Below are 21357 nucleotides of genomic sequence, written 5' to 3'. Positions count from 1 at the left end.
CCAGGAATCGTTCTGGAGGGCAGGTGAAGCAGTGACGTTCCTCTCACCTTGCATTAAATACATTTATTGCAAACAAATTTTTACACAAAAATAGGTTCTCTCTCTAAGCCATTCACATGCAAACAGAAAAGAAAGGTGAAAGCAGAGAAGCCGTTACCTACAACGCAGAGTTTGGGTGGGGGAATTAACCTATACAAATGTCACACACACTTTGCCAAACCGGGATGGTTCAAATTATTACATCTCTTTATATAAGAAGGGCTCGTTCATGCGCAGCGCGGCCAGACGTCTTCACTGCTGTTCTCCTAGGAGCCAGACGTGTTGTTACTCCCAAAGCGCTGGTTGAGGCTGTGGAGGAGGTGTTTGGGGAGGCAGTGCCAGGAGCTGGCCAGGATCTCCTTGAAGCACATGATGGCTTCCAGGCACAGCCTGTGGGACGGGAAAAAGAGAGGGGAGAAAAAAGGGGCTGAGAATTTGCGCCAGGCTCCTCTGCTGCCCTCCACCAAGTCTCAATGGCCAACAGAACATGGGGCACATCTCCACTGGGCTTTCTAGGGTTCTCCTAGAGCAGTGGTTCCCAAATCTGGGGGGCTGCCGTCCCCTCGGTTTCCATTCATGCATCCCCAGCGCCCCTTACTCTACAAAAAGCACAGTTTGCACAACCCACCAAGGGAGGTTAACACGGCACAATGCTAAACTAACAAGTAATTGCACATTTATTGACAATTCAATTAAAGCTACTGAATCTGATCCAATGAAACTGACAAATTTGATTTAATGATACTAGCTGTTCAAAGTCTGATAGTCGTTAACACCTCCAGCACCCTCCTACCTCGTAGTGCCCACCTTGGGACCCACTGTTATCCAACAATCACGAGTGGGTCTGCCCTCCCTTGCTTTTCCCTTGGTTAATCCTCTTGGCTAAACCCTTCCCATCACTCGCTGGGTGTGACCTTTATACAAAAGGAACCAGCCCCTGACCTTGCGATGAGTCTCAGCTGGCCGCCTGGGAATCTCTGCTTAGGGCTCCATGTGGGGAGAGGGAGAAGGGGCTGTGTTCTAAAAGCAGAACCCTCCCCAGCAACAGATTTGCTTCCCAGCTTTTCCGAGTAATAATTCAGGCTGTGCAACTACCTGTTAAGAGAGCAGAGCCAGGCTGGATGGGGGGGAGACTTTTCCTTCCTTTCTCGGGTGACATACTTTTTAGGCAGGCAGAAATTCAACAGGTGCAGCTATCCTTATCCCAACTGACAGGTTGAAATGCACCTGCCAAATGCTGACTAACTTCCCAGAGCTTACAAACGGGGCGAAATCTTGTTGACATATGGTCACCCATTCCTAGAGAGGAAACCTCAACAGAAGTTGTTTCTCTGACTCCCGAGAATGCCGTATTTTTTGCTCTATAAGACTCACTTTTCCCCTCCCAAAAAGTAAGGCGAAATGTGTGTGCGTCTTATGGAGCCAATGCAGGCTGTGCTGCTATCACAGAAGGCAGAACAGCAAGAGGGACTGCTGCTTTCACTGCGCAGCGATCCCTCTTGCTGTTCTGGCTTCTGAGATTCAGAATATATTTTTTCTTGTTTTCCTCCTCTAAAAACTAGGTGCGTCTTGTGGTCTGGTGCGTCTTATAGAACGAAAAATACAGTAATTCTGCTCCTATTTTTCTCAGGAAGAGACTTGAGCCCGTCATATACCATATGAAAGCCCCCAGTTTCTCATGTTGCATATCCAACCGTAACTGCAAGAATGCACAAGCAATTAGTGGGTTTCACCCACTTTAATATATACCTTACGAGGGATTTTGGTTGAAGAGAAAAGACAAGAATCTCATTACTATGTGCCTGAAAGAAAAAGAAAGAGCAGCTTGTATAAATCTCATGATTGAAAAAGCACCTTTGACTTCCAGCCCTATTCAAAAGGGTCCGTGTGGAGCTGTAGAGACCACATTGCTGGCCCTGGATCAGAGAGAGCCGGGTTCGAATCCTTGCCCAGCCCTGAAGTCTCTCAGCCCAACCTAATTCCCCAGGTGGTTCTGAGGATAAAACGGCAGGTGGGGTGGAAGACCCCCAAGCGGGTGAGTAACGTCTGCCCTCTTGTGAGATGTACCACTGCCACTTCAGGATATTTGAAATCCGTCACCAGGGAGAACCACAAGGGCAGAATTCGCAAGGAATGGGGAAGCTCAGGAGTCGAATCCTGCCCTCCAAGCTCCCTTAACTGGTGCCTTTGTTGCATATCTTTAGGTGCCGGGCAAACACATTCCTCTTTGCTCAGGCCTTGGGTTAACTAAACAGCTTAATGGCCTTTTAAACTGAGTGTGTAAGGGGGATGCTGTTTTCATTTGTTATGATGGCTTGTAATGTTGTGCTTTTATATTGTAAACCGCCCTGTGATCGTCAGATGAAGGGTCATATAGAAATTTAATTAACGGCAACGGGCCCTCAGGACTCTGCAGGGGCTGTGCACTCAGACGTACCTCGTCTGCTCCTTCCTCTAGTGGTTTCACCTGGCTAGAGTGTTCCTTTGACCCATGGCAATGCCTTTTGCTAGCCCAGATGGAGAGTTGTGTGCCAGGCCCCGGCCCCCGAAAGACTTGCCCCAAAGGAATGTGGCCCCTGGCCTGAAAAATGCTCTCCCCCCGCCCTCACTTCTGCACAGATTTGGACTGGGGTCAGAGGAACTGCCCAGGAGATGGCAGCCATGTTAGAGCGAGCCGAGACCCATCATCATAGATGCATAGAATTGGAAGGGACCCGAGGGTCATCTAGTCTGACCCCCTGCAATGCAGGAATCTCAGCTAAAGGATCCATGACAGACGGCCATCCAACCTCTGCTTAAAAGCCTCCAAGGAAGGAGAGTCCACAACCTTGCAAGGGAGACCGTCCCACTGTCAAACGGCTTATCCGGTGGGTCTTGCTGGAAAATCCGAATGCCAGCGTTTTGCCATGACCAAAACCAGAAATAATGGTCATGCGCACCGCTTCTTCTGCCCCACAGGCTGGCAATCACGGCACTGAAAGGTCTATGAGACGGGGGGCCTCTACGCAGGCGGAACTGCTTTGCAATGGGCCGGGGAGGGGTGAAGTCAGGAATTCTGCCCCCAAACGATGACGGAGCAGGCAGCCTTTGGGCTTTACAAAGGGAGCTGTGACTTGGTGCCCAGGTGCCCTGAGAAGAAGAACAAGAAGGACTTACGGCTTTGTGGTGGGCAAGCAGATTGTTGGCACAGCCCCCAAAGACAATCACCTCTCCCTCATCGCTCGCACACGCCGTGTGCCAGAGCCTGTAAGATCAACACAAATTAATAATGATGATGAAGATGATGATTTATTTGTACCCCGCCCATCTGGCTGGGTCTCCCCAGCCACTCTGGGCGGCTTCCAACAAAGATGAAAAATACATCAAAATGTCACAGATTAAAAACTTCCCTGAACAGGGCTGCCTTCAGATGTCTTCTAAATGTCTGGTAGTTGTTTATCAATCAATCCTTTATTAGGCATAGCAAACCACCCATTATAAAACAAACACCGCATACAGATTGTGGAAAATACGAATTCGACATAACAATTTGCATAAATAATGCAGTCTAACACTACCACATCACCGGCCAATCAAGAACCACGAAATCTCTCTATAATGGCCCAGTCTTTCCACATGGACAGCACTCAAAAATTTAGCCGCTATCAAAGTAATTTGATCATTCCTGTCCGAGAGCAGGTCCTGAACCGCTGTTTATCTCTTTGACATCTGGTGGGAGGGCGTTCCACAGGGCGGGTGCCACCACCGAGGAGGCCCTATGCCTGGTTCCCTGTAGCTTTGCTTCTCGCAGTGAGCGAACCGCCAGAAGACCCTCGGCGCTGGACCTCAGTGTCCAGGCAGAACGATGGGGGTGGAGACGCTCCTTCAGGTCTACTGGGCCAAGGTGGGGTCAAGCAGTGGGGAGATTCAGCAGAAAGCTTTGGCTGCAACTCAAGGGAATCCTGCTGCCGTATACGGCTTTCATCTCCCCCGTTTTTGTTGTTGCGATTATCCATTTCTGTGAGTTTTTGAACATTTTGTGTCGCTTTTCAGCTGTCTTGTTTGTGGCCCAGAGAAGTCAGCGGTTGGACAAGAGGGTTTATCCGCCCTCCACTCCTTTAAGGAAGGGCCTGTTACAAGACACTCCTTTGTTTCTTACCCCTGAGGTGGGAAGGCTGCCGGATGAAAAATATGGGCCCCTTTGCCCAAACGTGCGGCAAGATTCAGGAATGGCAAATTGCTTTTTAAAACAGAATAAAAGCACAGACCTAAATGGCTACGCTTGGCTTCTCTGGGATGCAAACAAGAGAACGACTGACATTTGAAGCCCCTTGCAGGCCGGCCAAATGGAGACTGGCCTGAGTTTACTGGAACTGAAGAGTCTGGCCTAGACACACTGCCCATTATGCAAAGGGGAAATCAGAGAATTGTAGAGTTCGAAGAGGCCCCAGAGGGTCACCAAATCCAATCTCCCGCAGCACAGGAATCGCAGCTAAAGAATCCCTGACCAACGGCTATCCTACTTCTCAATCTCCTCCTCTTCAGGCTAAACATCCCAAACTGCCTCTACTGTTCCTCACAAGCCTTGGTTTCCAGGCCCTTTTATCATCTCCAGGCTGCACACACTGCAGCTTGTCAATATCCTTTTTAAACTGTGGCGCCCAGAACTGGACACAGGACTCCAGGAATAGAGGGGCACTATGACTTCCCTTGATTTGGACGCTACACTTCTGCTGCAGACAGCATTGCTGCAGCTGTCTGACAATATTCTCATCCAGAATTTGTCCCTGTCAAATGCAAGACGGTGGAGTGGTTTCTCTCCACCCCTTAAAGCCAATTTTAAGGTAAAGGTAAAGGTACCCCTGACCATTAGGTCCAGTCGTGACCGACTCTGGGGTTGTGGCGCTCATCTCGCTTTATTGGCCGAGGAAGCCAGCGTACAGCTTCCAAGTCATGTGGCCAGCCTGATTAAGCCGCTTCTGGCGAACCAGAGCAGCGCATGGAAACGCCGTTTACCTTCCCGCCAGAGCGGTACCTATTTATCTACTTGCACTTTGACGTGCTTTTGAACTGCTAGGTTGGCAGGAGCAGGGACCGAGCAACGGGAGCTCACCCCGTCGCGGGGATTCGAACTGCCGACCTTCTGATCGGCAGGTCCTAGGCTCTGTGGTTTAACCCACAGCGCCACCCGCGTCCCTTGTAAAGCCAATCTTCCTTGAGCTCAAAAAAGGCAAGAGCTGAAAGACTGCCCAAAATCTAAAGAGCCACGAAGGTAGAAGCCAAAGAGGGCCATCAGTGCAAGCAAAGCAACGACCAGGAGAGGCGAGTTCTGTGGAAGGTTCAGAGTAGTGTCTGTTACTGCGCGTGGGGCGGCTTACCGGGGTTTCTCTGAATAATTGTGCTCAAACTGTATCCACTCGTTTTTACTAATGCAATAGATCCAGGCATCACCTGCAAGGAAAAGAAGGGAGGTTTTCGTTGGGAGCGAGTTCTGAGTGTTAGCAAAAGAAGCTCTCCTTGGCCACAACTTGATCCAGAATTTGAACTCACAAGGTGGTCACTTGAAGCCATCATTTCCCACAACTACCGCGAGTGGCTCAAGAGGCAAATAAGAAACACGAGGATCAGGACACATCCCAACCCCTAAACTGTGGTTAAATTAATTGGTTTTGCATACAATCATTTAACTCCAATAATTCATTGTACTTTTTTGTGTGTGCAATGAAACACGTCCACATGGAACATTGGTGGTGATGGTGGGAAGGCACACAGCTGTTTCCAAATTTTCTTTACAAACATGAGGTCTAGAAACTTGGGTTTGTTTTTTTTTAAAAAATGAAGTGATAGCCAAGATCCTCAGGATGCCAAATTTAAACCAGATGTACTAGGTGGGGGTGGGAGGGCAAGAGGGGAGGAGGAAAGACTTCAGAGTTATCGGATCTACTTTGGTTTTCTTGCTAGAAGTTCAAGGCTCACCAGCTGAAGCCAGAGCGCGGCTCAGGAGGTGGAGGTTGTTGCCAACTGAAGGCCACAAGCCAATATACATCATATCCAAGTGCCACCCCAAGTCCTTGTGGTCAAGGGCAGGTAAGAAATCTGATAAAATAAAATATGTTAAGAAAGAAGGGTGGATTCCAACAAAGACCTCTGAAGCTGGCCAGTACTTAACAAAAGGTAAAGGGTAAAGGGGCCCCTGACCATTAGGTCCAGTCGTGTCCGACTCTGGGGTTGCAGCGCTAATCTCGCTTTATTGGCCGAGGGAGCAGGCGTACAGCATGGCCAGCATGACTAAGCCGCTTCTGGTGAACCAGAGCAGCACACGGAAACGCCGTTTACCTTCCCGCCGGAGTGGTACCTATTTATCTACTTGCACTTTGACGGTCCCATCCTACAATGTCCCCACCCCTATTATGTATTATTTGAGATCCGTATCAATCAGCCCAACTTCCCACAGCCTGTTGTGTTTTGTGACCCTTTTAGCCGCTTTAAATCTAGCCAGTGTTTTTGAGAGGGGTGGACAACAAATGCCACTGGGTCCTGAAGTGCAGCCATTGCAAGGACCTTCTGGGATCATCCCATGAAGGCTAAAATAAACCCAGCACCATCCAATTCTGCGGAAAAGGCTCTTCTGTCTAAACCAAAGGCTATTTTTAGTTCTCCTGGGATTTACTTACTGAGAGGCTGCTTGTCGGTGGTGAACCCGCCAAAGAGGAAGAGATGGTCAGACGAAACAGGGGTTAGAGAATGCCAGGATCGGCCAACCGGGCAGATGCCTTGCGTGATTCTGTGTTGGGGAAACACAAGAGATTGACAGGGGGTCAAAACAGCAGCCAGGAATGGAGTGTCTGATCTTACTATAAGCAACCTGTTCCTGACCGGGGTGGGAGATTGTGGAAACTCTGGAGACATCGATCCAGGTGCTTCGCTGCTCCGGCCATGAAGTCAGGCTTTGGGAGAAGATTTGGCTGGCCGCTTCTGTACTCAACCCATGCTTCAAGTTTTCCTGGCCAACTAAAAATGGGAATAGGGGAGTGCTGCAAACCACTTAGGTACAGGTGAAACTTGAAAAATTAGAATATCATGGAAAAGTTCCTTTATTTCAACTTAAAAGGTGAAACTAATATATGAGATCAACTCATGACATGCAAAGCGAGATCGGCTTCTATTTCTCAGAGGTCCAATCTTGCTCCATTTGCAATCCTTGTTTTGCTGATTTCCTTGAATATTCTAATTTTCTGAGATTGTTCATTTGGGGTTTTTATCAGCTGTACGCCATAATCTTAGGAATGATAACAAATCAAGGCTTGACATATCTCGCTTTGCATGTCACGAGTCAATCTCATATATTAGTTTCACCTTTTAAGTTGAATTACTGAAATAAAGGAACTTTTCCATGATATTCTAATTTTTCGAGTTTCACCTGTATATTTTTGACGACATAGCTGGATAGAACTTCTCTAAACAAATCAATAATAAGCAATTTTAGGCCCCACCTTATTTCAGTCATTTTAAATTCTACAGAACTGTTTTAGAACGGTGTGAGTTGTTGTAACCTGCCCTGAGACCTTAGGATGAAGGGCAGGGGATAAATCGCAATAAATGAAGTAAGAATAGCAAACGAGACCCGCTGCTCTCCAGATGCAATTCCCACCGGCTCCCAAAAGTGCTCGCTGGGACTGATGGGAGTTGTAGTCCAAAAGATTTGGAGAGCATCTACTCGGGATCAGCTTCCCTGCGCCGACAAGGGGAGACAGAAGCCTACGTACATTTCATGCCACTCCCACTTGTCCAGATTGAGGGAATAGAGATCGTTCATCCTGGACTCCTGAGGGAAAGAGGGAGAGAGGGACGGGTTTAGTGAAACTTGCACCGCAGAAAGGCAGCAGCAGCGTCCCCACTCTGCTCTCGCACTCACTCGGTATCTTCCTCCAAAGACGTAGCCTCTGTTTCCAACCGTGGCACAAGCGTGGGCTGCTCGGGGCGACGGCGATTTACCCTGCGGGGGGAAGGAGAGGGGACAGGTGAGAGACTACCTGCTTTGGGCTCTACGAAATCTCCTTCCCGTCTTCTGCCACTGACCACTTTTCAGGAACTTGCTGCTGCTGGTTATATTTGTGTCCGCTGGCAGTAGGAGTACAATATGGGCATGTCTTTAAGTTAACATCTTACATCAAAAACCTGACAGTGCCAAACTATCGAAGGCTTTTCACCAAAGCCAGACTAAATGTCTTTCCCTCTGCAGTGTTGAGAGGAGTTCCCTACCAGGACAGACTTTGCTCATGTGCTCAAGACATCAATTCCATAAAACATATTTTGTGGCACTGTGCAAAATAAGAGCAAGCCAGGGCTGAACTGATACTACCCTTGCTGGTACCTTTCCCAGGAAAGTCAGAGGCTCACTATGTCAGGTTCCTATTGGAAGACCGGACAAACGCTAAAACATTAGCAGTGGCAAAGTTTTTATCGGTGGTTGCAAGAACAAATAATCCCTATATTCTGAACAAAATGCTTGTTTAACCTGAAGGTAGGCTGTATGAATTGTGTATTGCTTTGTAATGATTTGTTGGGTCTCTGGACCGTAATAAAGATTGATGATGATGATATTTGTTAGGATCTGACGGGCAGTGGAAATGAATCAGCTGATATTAATCAATATGGGTGGTCCTACCGGATCATAATTTTTTATAAACGTACGATTGCCGTATTTTGGAAGCCCACGACTTTACCTTGGTTACAGGCTGGCTCCACGTAAAGGTGTCTGTGTCCAGGACGTGAACGTGATCGTTCCACCCACGGGGAACACCTGAATTCTTTTAGACAAGAACAGGGACAATGGATAAAATCTCATTCCGTGCAGCAGTTTCGACATTTGCAATCTAGGACAGAAAAATTTGTGGAACGGAGCGCTGACTACCTGCGGCCACTGTTCCTCCTGTGATGTGTGCAAGAGGCTTCTAGAACAGGTGTGAGTTTCAGCATCTACCACCCAAGAGGAGCAGGACCACAGAGCAGGTAAATACGGGCAGGTATTCAAGGCGGTGGAGCTGAAAGCCACAGTTGTTCTGGGGGCCTCATGTGCCACCTCCCTGCATTTTTGGTATTATTTATTTAATGCTTCCTCACCCTTCCTCAATCAGGAAGCATAGTGCAGCTCACAACAAGAAACAGGATAAAAACAGCAACAACAGAATGATAAACCCAATAAAATAAAAACCCCACAATCAGAATCAAATAAGCAGTGGCAAATATCTAGAATAAATTCCACTTATGGATCCAAAGGCCTGGGCATGCCTTTAGCTTTTGCTTGAATATTTGTACCGAGGGGGCCAAGCGGATGTCACCTGGGAAGGGGTTCCATAGAAATCACAGGTGAGATGCCACCACCGAGAAGGCCCTGTCTTGTGTCACTGTCCAACAGATGTGACTATAAGCAGGGCATTCTCTGTGGATCATAATGCAAAGGTTGGATGGCAGGGGGCGGGGAGAGAGAGTGTTTCTTTGGGTCCTAATTCACTTAGGGGTTTTGATCACATGCAGCCATTGCAGAGCTTTCAGGATGGGGCCGATAAAACCCCTCCTTGCTGCTCCAGCCAACAGCCAAGCAGCAGCACCCTGAGCAATCTGCAGCTTCCAGAATGTCTTTAAGGCAGGCATAGGCAAACTCAACCCTCCAGATCTTTTGGGACTACAACTCCCATGATCCCTAGCTAACAGGACCAGTGGTCAGGGATGATGGAAATTGTAGTTCCAAAACATCTGGAGGGCCGAGGTTGCCTATGCCTGCTTTAGGCCCCCAAAGAGTAGATTGCTGTAATCTATTTGGGAGGCTACAAGAGCATAAATCAGTAAATGAGCCACTAGAGGAGGTTCCAGTGCACAAAAAGCAAGAGACTTACCCAAAAAGAGGTTTCATCAAACTCAAACCTTCCAATCTGCTCCCCTTCAGGGTAATACCCGTAGCCACCAAAAAATATAAGCCTGTTCAAAAAGAAGGAAGGGAAGGCAGAAAAACAAAAGAATACACTATCATCAGAGTGACCAGGTAATATGCGGTAATGGATTTCCACTTACAAGAAAGCGCCACTTAAAGAGTAGAAGCCAGAATATCTGAGAAAAGATTCCATTATTTATTTTAGCCTTTCATAAGCTGATCCAGCACGTCTGAAGGGAACCAGGTGGGCAAAGGTTGATTTATTTAAATGAAACTGAGCACCCATGACCTGCTTCTCCTCCCTTTACATACTGCATGCAGCTAAAATTCGCAAAGAATCGTTCGCAAAGGCAGTTAGAAGTGCCAAAGGACAAGAGCAGGACGTCGGCAGCATTAGCTCTGAGGTGCTTTGCTGCTGCTATTTCAGGGGGAAAAACATAAAGCCAACAAAACATTATTTTTCAGGGGGTGGGAAGAGGCATCCAGTTGTGTTGCTATTTTAGCCGAAAAAGTTTCTTAGCTTGTTTCCTCGCCCCCTCTTGCTGTTGCTAACTCTACTCTGAAAATTACCATTAACTCTGCATGGTCACAAACCTGTATGCTATTTGGCTGCAAGTTTCTTCTAATATTTAGGACGTCATGGAACATCAAGTAAGTGCACTTACTACATTCATATGCTGCCTATTTTTATATAAAAGCTATAGGTTGCTTACACGAAACCAACATAATCCAATTAGGCCAAATTACATTACAAATTAAATACAAAGAGTGCTATTACAGTAATGAATGGGTAACAGAGACACTTTGGAGAACAGACAACATGGAAACCCACAATTTTTTTGAGTCAAATGAGGCTGCAGAGCACATAATCATTTCGAGGAAAGAGACGGGACCCCGGAACAGCCAGGCTCTGCTTCACGCCGACAAACTTACTTGTTTCTATAAACCCAAACGCCGAGTTTGTCTTTTGATGACGGGGGGATGCCTTGGCACTCCACCCTGACCCACTGCAACACTTTGTCGCTCGACCTGGAATTAAGCATGTAGAACTGCAAGAAAATGAAGGAATAGATTATAAACGTGCAGCTCATTGGCCCAAAGGAGTCCTGATTATTTGGATTGCTCTGTGTCGATTTAAAGATCTTAGGGACGCGGGTGGCGCTGTGGTCTAAACCACTGAGCTTCCTGGGCTTGCCGATCGGAAGGTCGGCAGTTCAAATCCCCACGACGGCATGATCTCCCGTTGCTCTGTCCCAGCTCCTGCCAACCTAGCAGTTCGAAAGCACACCAGTGCAAGTAGATAAACAGGTACTGCTGCGGCGGGAAGGTAAATGGTGTTTCCGTACGCTCTGGCTTCTGTCACGGTGTCCCGTTGCACCAGAAGCGGTTTAGTCCTGCTGGCCACATGACCTGGAAAACTGTCTGTGGACAAACGCCGGCTCCCCTGGCCTGAAAGCAAGATGAGCGCCACAACCCCATAGTCGCCTTTGACTGGACTTCACTATCCAGTGGTCCTTTACCTTTAAGATCTTAATTTGGCCTGTCAGGCAACATGGGATGGATCTGATGTTAGATAGTGTTGGGGTTTTGGATACTGTAGTTTTCTGGCTCCAAAACGAAGGCAAAAAAAGGGGGCGAGCCCCACCCCACCCTGGGAAATTGGAGGACTGACCTTGTTTGTGTTGCCGCGTGCGTGGTGCCCTCCAAACAGGTACAAGACTCTGTCCATACAGACGGCGCAGCTCCCTGACATGGAAGGGGGAACATCTCCAGCCGTTCTGTGCTTTGTCCTGGCAAGGCAGGGGCAGAAAGACCTCTGGGTTTAACAAGGAAGCGTTCCTTTCTCATGCTTATCTGTTGTTTATAGCTTTCGTTATAACTTAGTGTGCTACTTTAGGGACGCAGGTGGTGCTGTGGGTAAAACCACAGAGCCTAGGACTTGCCGATCAGAAGGTCGGCGGTTCGAATCCCCACGACGGGGTGAGCTCCGGTTGCTCGGTCCCTGCTCCTGCCAACCTAGCAGTTCAAAAGCTAGGTTCTATCTCAAAGTGCAAGTAGATAAATAGGTACCACTCCAGCGGGAAGGTAAACGGCATTTCCGGCTTAGTCCTGCTGGCCACATGACCCGGAAGCTGTACGCCGGTTCCCTCGGCCAATAAAACGAGATGAGCGCCGCAACCCCAGAGTCGGTCACGACTGGACCTAATGGTCAGGGGTCCCTTTACCTTTAGTGTGCTACTTACACGCCAATTCAGAGTTCCCATCACCTCCCAAACTGATGGCACTTCAATCCAAAGCACCATGTGAACGTTCTCAATGGATTCATGCACATGTTATAAAACAGTGGGATCCCAAAGCATAAAACCCAGTGGAAAAACACTGGCACCACCTTCTGGAATCAGGCATCTAGGTAAGGAGAGGAACCATCTCTAGGCAGGACCTCCAGCACTCAACTCAAGACAAGCTGACTAGGAGGATCTATATGGGATGATGGTACTGACAACTTCTGTGAATTCCAAGAAATCCAACAGAGGAAGGCAACTCTCCCCGTCTTGCTTTCCGCAAAGCGGATCAGAAGACTCACTAACCAAAGGGCCTGCAATTTCCTTCTTTCAATGCACGTTTTGTCTTATCTGCCTTGAGCCCTCTAGAAAGGGTGGGTTGAAAAATAAAGCAAACGAACAAAAAACTGGAGGACATGGAAGTACGGTTGGCTCCCGAACGATGCAAACCCGGAAGTGAGCGTTCCGGTTTGCGAACGTTCTTTGGAACCCGAACGTCCTCCAGAGCTTCCACAACTTCCAATTGGCTGCAGGAAATCAGAAGCCAGGAAATCAGAAGCTGCACTTTGGTTTCTGAACCTTTTGGAAGTTGAACAGACTTCCAGAATGGATTCTGTTTGACTTCCAAGGTACGACTGTATGTTTCTGAGCACAACTTGAAGTGTTGGTGCTGACCTTTAAAGCCCTAAATGGCCTCGGCCCAGGATACCTGAAGGAGCGTCTCCACCCCCATCATTCTGCCCAGACACTGAGGTCCAGCTCTGAGGGCCTTCTGGCGGTTCCCTCCCTGCGAGAAGCCAAGTTACAGGGAACCAGGCAGAGGGCGTTCTCGGTGGTGGCACCCGCCCTGTGGAACACCCTCCCATCAGATGTCAAGGAAATAAACAACTACCAGACTTTTAGAAGACATCTGAAGGCAGCCCTGTTTAGGGAAGCTTTTAATGTTTAATAGACTATTGTATTTTAATATTCTGTTGGAAGCCGCCCAGAGTGGTTGGGGAAGCCCAGCCAGATGGGCGAGGTATAAATAATAAATAAATTATTTTTTTATTTTATGATGATTATTTTTATTCTTATTTTCTACTGCTCTAACAAAACGTTATCACGGTTGGAGGTATTTTTTGGTGTTGGTGGGGAGATAGGAGGCAGTCAAGATATAATTTACCATCTTCCCGTTTCCATGTTGTATATCCAGATTTCATCTCGGGGCAGGTAAAAGTCGTAGAATCCTCTCACTTGAGCATTCTGAAAGCAGGAAAGAAGGAAAAGGGGGAAGGACCCCCATTATTAAACGGAACGATGAATTAAAAAGTACCATCTGCTCCTCTCTTTATGCCAATAGTCTAAAGAACACCCCACTGTCAGGAAACTGACATCAGAGCAACAGGAGAAGGAGAGGCTCTCCGATTCTGCAGGGGAAGGTACCAGCACTAGGGGGAGACGCAGCTTGATGGAGGGGGAAGGAAATCAGCGTAACACCAAGGATCCAGGAGAGCAAATGGGAGAAGAGGTGGAAGGGCTCCAGGATTCTTCCTTGGAAGTCAGTGAGGAGAGCACTGGTCCTCCACTACCCACGCCCTCCCTGCGCAGGAGACTCCCGCACAGTGAGAGGCGGAGACGATTGGGTGTCAAACAGCTTTTATGCTGGCAAAGGTTTAAGAAACGCCCACAGACAGATTCTGCTAGCGACTGAGGCAGGCACGTTGAGATGGGCTGTGCAGTCAAGACGGTTTAACCCAGGCAGTTAAGCTCCCAAACGGGGACAGTTTACGCACGAGTAACTCGAAACCACTACACCCACCCTCCATTTCCACCCAAATATCTATATTCTGAGAATCATGGCCAACTTGGGTATAAAAATGTGGGATATTCCAGGGCAAGACTGTGAGCCCCATTTATTTATTTCATTCATTTATAGTCTGTTTTTTTTGATCTGACATTCTGATGAATCCACAGGGAGCATTTTTCTAGAGACAGAGGATCCTGACTAAGCCAGGACCACCCCCAGCCCCGTGTCATAGAATCATAGAGTTGGAAGGGACCCGAGGGTCATCTAGTCTGACCCCCCCCTGCAATGCAGGAATCTCAGCTAAAGCATCCAGGACAGATGACCATCCGACCTCTGCTTGAAAACCTCCAAGGAAGGAGAACAGCAGAAGAGGTCAGATGGGTGGTGTACAAATAAATTATCACTATTCAGGGTGGATAAAAATCAATGTTTTAAAAAATATTTTTTTAAAAAATTGATTTTTTTTATTTTAAATCAGATTTTTTAAATTTAAATTGGATTTTTAAAATGAAATGCTTTTGGAGGAAAAATCTTTCTAAAGAGAGTTTTCTCTTTAAGTTACATTATAGTACAAAGACTATTCCTTAGGAAATAAGGATTTGTTTTAAGTTTTTCATGTATGCTAAAACTCAAAGGTGTTTTTAAAATCGTTTAACCACATCAGTTAACAAACATGGATACATATGCTATAATGTTATTGTTCTAATTAAATGAATTGCTTAAATTGTTATTAAGGAAACAATTATTTTTCTCCTTCCAAGTACAGCAGAAAAGTTGTCCAAATATAAAGTTAACTTATTAAATCTCACAATAATTTCATAATTATCTGTCAATCTATTTCTAATAGTATAGTATATTTTTTGATATAACTGTAAAAACTACTCTGAAAATTTATTATTCCAAAAATGAAACCTTTGTCTGGTTGTAAATATTAAGATTATACCAGCAAGAATGAGTCTTTCTGTAAAAAAAATGATGTAAATCAAGTCTTACTGACTACTGATTTAAATCAAGTCTTACTGACTAGTGATTTAAATCAATTTGATTTAAATCAAGTCCACCATGTCACTATCATCCTCAGCATCCTCATCCTGTACAGTGGTACCTCTGGTTGCGAACGGGATCTGTTCTGGAGGCCCGTTCGCAACCTAAAAGGAACGCAACCCGTGTCTGCGGGTGTCAATTTGACGTTTCTGCACATAACGTCCTTTTGCGCGTCTGCGCATGCGCGAGCAGCGAAACCCAGAAGTAAACCTTTCCGGTACTTCCGGGTCGCTGCAGGATGCAACCTGAAAACGCTCAACCTAAAGCAAACGTAACATGAGGTTTGACTGTACTGAATACATCCCTTGAGAGCTTTGGGACATAAGACAATGCACAAATAAAGTAATAATAATGGCAACACGTCCCACAACGTCCCTTGAGACCTTCAAATATAAGGCAACACATCAATTAAATTATTATGATCCACGCGACGGTCACCTCGAGACTGGATTATTGTGACTCGCTCTACGTGGGGCTGCCCTTGAGACTGACCCAGAAACTCCAGCGGGTGCAGAATGCCGCGGTGAGACTCCTTATGGGGTCCTCGCTGCAAGATCACATTCACCCGGTGCTATACCAGCTGCACTGGCTCCCGGTGGAGTACAGGATCAGGTTTAAGGTGCTGGTTTTAACCTTTAAAGCCCTATGCGGCCTAGGACCCTCGTACCTACGGGACCGCCTCTCCTGGTATGCCCCACGGAGGAACTTACAGTCTTCAAATAAAAACATCTTGAAGGTACCAGGCCACAGAATGGTTAGACTGGCCTCAACCAGAGCCAGGGCTTTTTTGGCTGTGGCTCCAATCTGGTGGAACGCTCTGTCACAAGAGACTAGGGCCCTGCAGGACCTGATATCTTTCCGCAGGGCCTGCAAGACAGAGCTGTTCCACCAGGCCTTTGGTCAGGGCACAAACTGACTCCCTCCTTTGGCAATCTTCACAGAACTTTAGCCTAATGGTTGCCATCAATTTGAGTTGAATTAATTTTATAATGAAATGATTTTAGAATGTTGTACTATTTTATTGTTGTTAGCTGCCCTGAGCCCGGCTTCAGCTGGGGAGGGCGGGATATAAATAAAATTTATTATTATTATTATTATTACAACATGGTTAGCAGCAACCTGTTGCGCTCTCTCTCTCTCTCTCTCTCTCTCACACACACACACACATTTTAAACTGGGTGCATCTTCTCCAGCCCTCCGTGATGGAGGGAGCAAAGGCTCCACCACTTCTTCTCCTGCCTTTGCCAAATAAAGAGTCTTTTTTTGCTGCTCACCTTATACCCGCCCCAAACGAACATGCACTGCCCGTCGCTGACAGCCACGTGGCCGCTCCGTTCAGCAGGACTGCCATTCTCTAGATGCTCCAAGCTGTCCTCTGCTGGCCCGGGAATCTCTTCATCTGCCGGCAAATCTTCATCCTCCGGCAGATCCTCATCCACCGGCAACTCTTCATTGTCATCTGCCATGCCTGTAACAGGATAGTCTCCTTCAAGAAGGGCACAAAGAGGAAGAAAAGCTATCACAATTGTGCGTAGCCAAAACAGGATGGACAAAAAGCCACGCTCAGAGCTGTTTCCTTTGCCCGGGGGAAAGAGGAGTCAGCGAGGGGCAAGAGACAATTCTGACAGTCTCTGAAAATCTCTTGTTTTCTTTTGGCTGTCTCCTAGGGTTAAATAAGTTGGAGTTCTTGTTATTAAATATACCAAGAGAAAAGAGCACACCAAGAACTCTGGCCAATATAAGTTTCAAAAGTGGGAGTGGTCCTTTCTCGCAAATCAAGAGTCAATTGAAAAAACTAATCCATTCAAAAGTATGTATTCTGACAAGGAGTACAAAGTCAAATGGAGATTACAAACTCAAACAGAGATTAGAAACGCAAACTCATAAGGGTATGTATAACACAATAATTACAGTTACAGTATTAAAAATAAGAGTTTATGAATTTATGCTCAATGACTGAAACTAAGATCTTCACGTCAAATCTTACTATGGACTAACATGAACTTATCTCTACACATAAACTCGCTGCTGGATGAGGTCCAAGGGGCGCCACCTTGTCCAGAATCCTGTTGTCAAAGTGAGAATCCAGACACCTCAAAGGGAGAGCTACCTTTTCACAAACTAAGATCTCCTTCAAATAACCCATTTCTTGAGCATTCATCCCAATTTGCTTGTGGAGTGTGTACACATCTTTCCATTAACCATTCACTCATTCCTCACTTTTCGGTGCATTCCTCTGTCATTTTCCTCCGCACAAAAAAACCAACTTGATTTGTTGCTCTAGACTGGTAACAGAGTGCTTTAATCCAATTTAATTGCACAAATCCAAACTTCCTGGTATGCACTCAAATCTGTCCCGTAACATACTGACAATCTGGAAGCATCCTGAAAAACTGCAAGAGAGCCACCTGTTCCTCTCCAAGCTCACTCTGTGAAGATGACCTCAATGTTGAGTGCAAATAAAGGTCTTAGCCAACCAGAGCAGGAAAAACAAGCTCCATGGCCTAGTAGTCTCACCCACAGCCAAGCTCAGCATCTCAAGGATGTCTTTAAAAGCTCTTTGGGAAAAGCCAGCCCTGAAGGTCTTGGCCAGGGAAGCAGAAGGAGGAGGAGGCAGCCGGAAAAGAAGAATTGGCTCTTGGCTACCTTTCCTAGACATTTGGACATCCCAAGGCTTAGCTGCTAGATGGCAGTACCTGGAGTCTGAAATGCTGAAGGCTGTTTAAAGGCAGTTTAAAAGGATTTCTTGCTAGACAAAACAGAAGATGATCAAAATCACAGCTTAAGCAGCTGCAAAGCGTTTGACATTTAAAGGCACAGGTAGACAGGATGGCTCCCCAGCCCATTCTTCCAACTGCTCAGAGCTTTTTAAAGCTCCTCTGCACCTGGTCAGGGATCTGGTCTGGACACATGGCACTGCCTCATGACCACTTTGCATCTGTACTCAATGGTCCAGTCATAGCAACATGGACACATAGGAATTTGCCTTATATAAGTGTCAGACCAGTAGAATGACTCATTATAATCTCCAGCACTGGCCTGTGGGATCTTTCTGGGCTTTTCAAGCAGGAATCTGGAGCTATCTGGACTGAATCTAGGCCCTTCTGCCAAAGCAGGTGCTGTACCACTGAGCTATGGCTCAGACCCCTTTGCAGCAACATACGGAGGTAGATTCCTTCAAGGGGCAGGATGGGTTGTGCTGAAGCCAGTGAGGAGAAATCACAATTTCGAAGGCTGCCCTACACATTATTCATTGAAACAAAAAATAGGGGGTTGCTATATAAAACTAGCACAACGGGGATCAGGGCTAGAAACCCTGGAAAGGTAGCATGGTGTAGTGGTTGGAGTATCATACTAGGACTTGAGAGGTAAAGGGACCCCTAGCCATTAGGTCCAGTCATGGTCGACTCTGGGGTTGCGGTGCTCATCTTGTTTATTGGCCGAGAGAGCCGGTGTACAGCTTCCAGGTCATGTGGCCAGCATGGCTAAGCCGCTTCTGGCGAACCAGAGCAGCGCACGGAAATACCGTTTACCTTCCCGCTGGAGCGGTACCTATTTATCTACTTGCACTTTGACGTTCTTTCGAACTGCTAGGTTGGCAGGGGCAGGGACCGAGCAGCGGGAGCTCATCCCGTCATGGGGATTTGAACCGCCGACCTTCTGATCGGCAAGTCCTAGGCTCTGTGGTTTAACCCACAGCGCCACCCGCTTTCCAGGACTTGAGAGAGCAGGGTTCAAATCCCCACTAGACCACATGAAGCTTACTTGGGGTGATCTCGAGGGTCAACCAATACCGCCTCTCACTTTGAGCTCCTTGGAGGTAAAGGCGGAATAAAAATGCAGTCAACAAACAACCCCGCAAGTCCGACCAGATGTGGAATTGTGGAGAACTGGATTTAAGACTGGAAATAATAGGAAACAGAGAGGGTGGCATAGTCACGGTTCAGAGTGTCTGAAGAGGGCCTGGGGGGCCTGGGTTCCAATTCCACACTCAGCCATGGAGCTCACTGGGTGACCTTGTGGGCCAGTCGCTCTCTCTCTCAGCCTATTTATCTTACGTATTTCTTAAGTACACCTGCTGCCCTCCACCGGAAGATCCGCAGAGTGGTTTACAGTATAAAAAAACAATATACATGACAACACCCACCACCAATACCCAATACAGGGTGAGGGTTGGAGAAAAGGGGGTTGTTGTTGATGTTGTTATTATGCATTTTGTGCTTTTATCTTGTATCTTGATGCTGCGAACCACCCAGAGATCTAAGTGGTAAGCAAATGAAATAAAGAACCAATTGCTCCCCAACCTCGCAGGGCTGTCAGGGGTGAAATGAGGGGAGGGGGGGTGAGGAGAACCCTGCCCTCCGCTTTCAAACTCCTTGGAGGGAAAAAGGATGGGATAGGAATGCAGTATACCTGAAGGAGCATCTCCACCCCCATCGTTCTGCCCAGACACTGAGGTCCAGCTCCGAGGGCCTTCTGGCGGTTCCCTTCCTGTGAGAAGCCAAGGGAACCAGGCAGAGGGCCTTCTTGGTAGTGGCGCCCGCCCTGTGGAATGCCTTCCCACCAGATGTCAAAGAGAACAACTACCAGACTTTTAGAAGACATCTGAAGGCAGGGAAGCTTAGGGAAGCTTTTAATGTTTAATAGGTTATTATATTTTAGTGTTTTGTTGGAAGCCGCCCAGAGCGGCTGGGAAACCCAGCCAGATGGGCGGGGTATAAATCATAAATTATTAGTATTATAAATTATTATGCAAAATAAAAAAAATCCTTCCAGTAGCACCTTAAAGACCAACTAAGTTAGTTCTTGGTATGAGCTTTCGTGTGCAAGCACACTTCTTCAGATTTTTTTTTTATTTTGACTATGGCAGACCAACACGGCTACCTATCTGTAACTGGAATTATTATGAGGTAAATGAAATGACGGTTTCTCCCTGATGGGCTAGCCCAGGCATAGGCAAACTCGGCCCGTCAGCTGCTTTGGGACTACAACTCCCACCATCCCTCGCTAACAGGACCAGTGGTCAGGGATGATGGGAATTGTAGTCTCAAAATATCTGGAGGGCCGAGTTTGCCTATGCCTGCTTTAGGCCCCCAAAGAGTAGATTGCTGTAATCTATTTGGGAGGCTACAAGAGCAGGGTACTACTACTAATAATATTATTATTATAACCCTTGCAAGATAATGATAATAATATTACCCTTGCAGGGTAATAATAATAATACTTTATTATTTATACCCCGCCCATCTGGCTGGGTTTCCCCAGCCACTTTCCTTTTTAACTGGGGGGGGGGAGCTTGCTAAAAGGTGACAACCCCCCAAAAAAAGAGACACCCCCCCAGCCTGCAATGGTGCAGCCCATTCCGTCACCTTATCCTGCAGGAGGAGGAAGGAGCCACTGAAGAAGGCCGGGGGGGGGATAGGAAACCTTTGCCTGCCTCCCTTGCCGGGCTCAACGGAAGGCACCCCCTTCTCCCCTCTCGACTTACCTTAGCGGGGTCCGCTCACAATGTCAACATCCGCCGGTGCCGGCGGATATCCGGCCCGCCTTCCTGCCCCAGCGGAAGCTCCGCCCCCTCTGCCGTCGACGGAGGAGGCGAGAGATGTGGACAGAGCGTCCGCCGCAGTCTTGCTCCCCCTGCAGGGAAGGAGGGGAACGGTCAGATTGCCACTGGTCTACTTTGCAGGGGTGGCCGAGAGTGGCTGCTGTGGTCATTGGAATTACATATTCATTTCTACCCAGAGACGACTTCTTTTTTTATTATTATTCAGAATTATAAGACATATCATCCAAAAACATATCATCCTTGTTCCCCCCCCCCATTTTTCCTCCTTCCCTCACCCCCACCCCCTAACTTCCCTTAGTTCCAGTCTTTGGTTTCTCTAAGAATGCTATTTTCTGCATGTTACAAAGTTGTATAGATCCTCAAACTATTTAGCTAATTATTATCAATAAAAAGTTTGTAAATGTTTATTCAAAACCTGCCAAGGAGTCCAGTTCGCTTTGTTGCATCTTCAGATACTTTGTAAAGGGTTCCCATTCATCCTTAAAGTCACAGTTATCCTTGTCAATTTTTCTTGCCATGATTCTTTCGTTGGGATTTCTTCAGTCTTCCATCCTTGTGCTGCCAGAACTCTCACAGCCGTTGTCGCATACATGAAGATGTTTTTCAACTTTTTTGGCAGGTCTTTCCCTACAATCCCCAACAAAAATGCCTCGGGTTTTTTTAACAAATGTTAAATGGGACATTTTATTCAATTCGTTGTAAATCATTTCCCAAATTTTTTAAATTA

The 21357-nt window shown here is 47.0% G+C and overlaps 1 protein-coding gene across 4 annotated transcripts; it reads right to left on the bottom strand.

The window, feature by feature from the left end:
* Positions 1 to 48: 48 nt before the first annotated feature.
* Positions 49 to 20635, bottom strand: KLHDC2 (kelch domain containing 2). 4 transcript variants are annotated; one of them, XM_082230151.1, is made up of 14 exons: positions 20553 to 20635; positions 16339 to 16550; positions 13397 to 13476; positions 11622 to 11739; positions 10883 to 10998; positions 9915 to 9996; positions 8745 to 8828; positions 7934 to 8014; positions 7785 to 7843; positions 6693 to 6802; positions 5397 to 5469; positions 3196 to 3283; positions 1789 to 1841; positions 49 to 429 (listed from the first exon to the last, which is right to left on the bottom strand). In XM_082230151.1, the coding sequence occupies exons 2-14, from the start codon at positions 16528 to 16530 to the stop codon at positions 306 to 308; spliced, it is 1260 nt and encodes a 419-aa protein (XP_082086277.1). In that variant the 5' UTR covers positions 16531 to 16550; positions 20553 to 20635; the 3' UTR covers positions 49 to 305. The 4 variants fall into 4 exon arrangements, with proteins under 4 accessions (XP_082086277.1, XP_082086279.1, XP_082086278.1 ...); XM_082230153.1 differs by having other exon boundaries at positions 16339 to 16532; positions 20553 to 20606; XM_082230152.1 differs by having other exon boundaries at positions 20434 to 20564.
* Positions 20636 to 21357: the final 722 nt, after the last annotated feature.

The sequence above is a fragment of the Podarcis vaucheri genome (assembly GCF_965113315.1).
Source record: "Podarcis vaucheri genome assembly, chromosome: 1".
NCBI classification, from domain to species: Eukaryota; Metazoa; Chordata; class Lepidosauria; order Squamata; family Lacertidae; genus Podarcis; species Podarcis vaucheri.
Note: the sequence above shows the minus strand (reverse complement) of the source record. Positions and strands in the feature narration are given on the sequence as shown.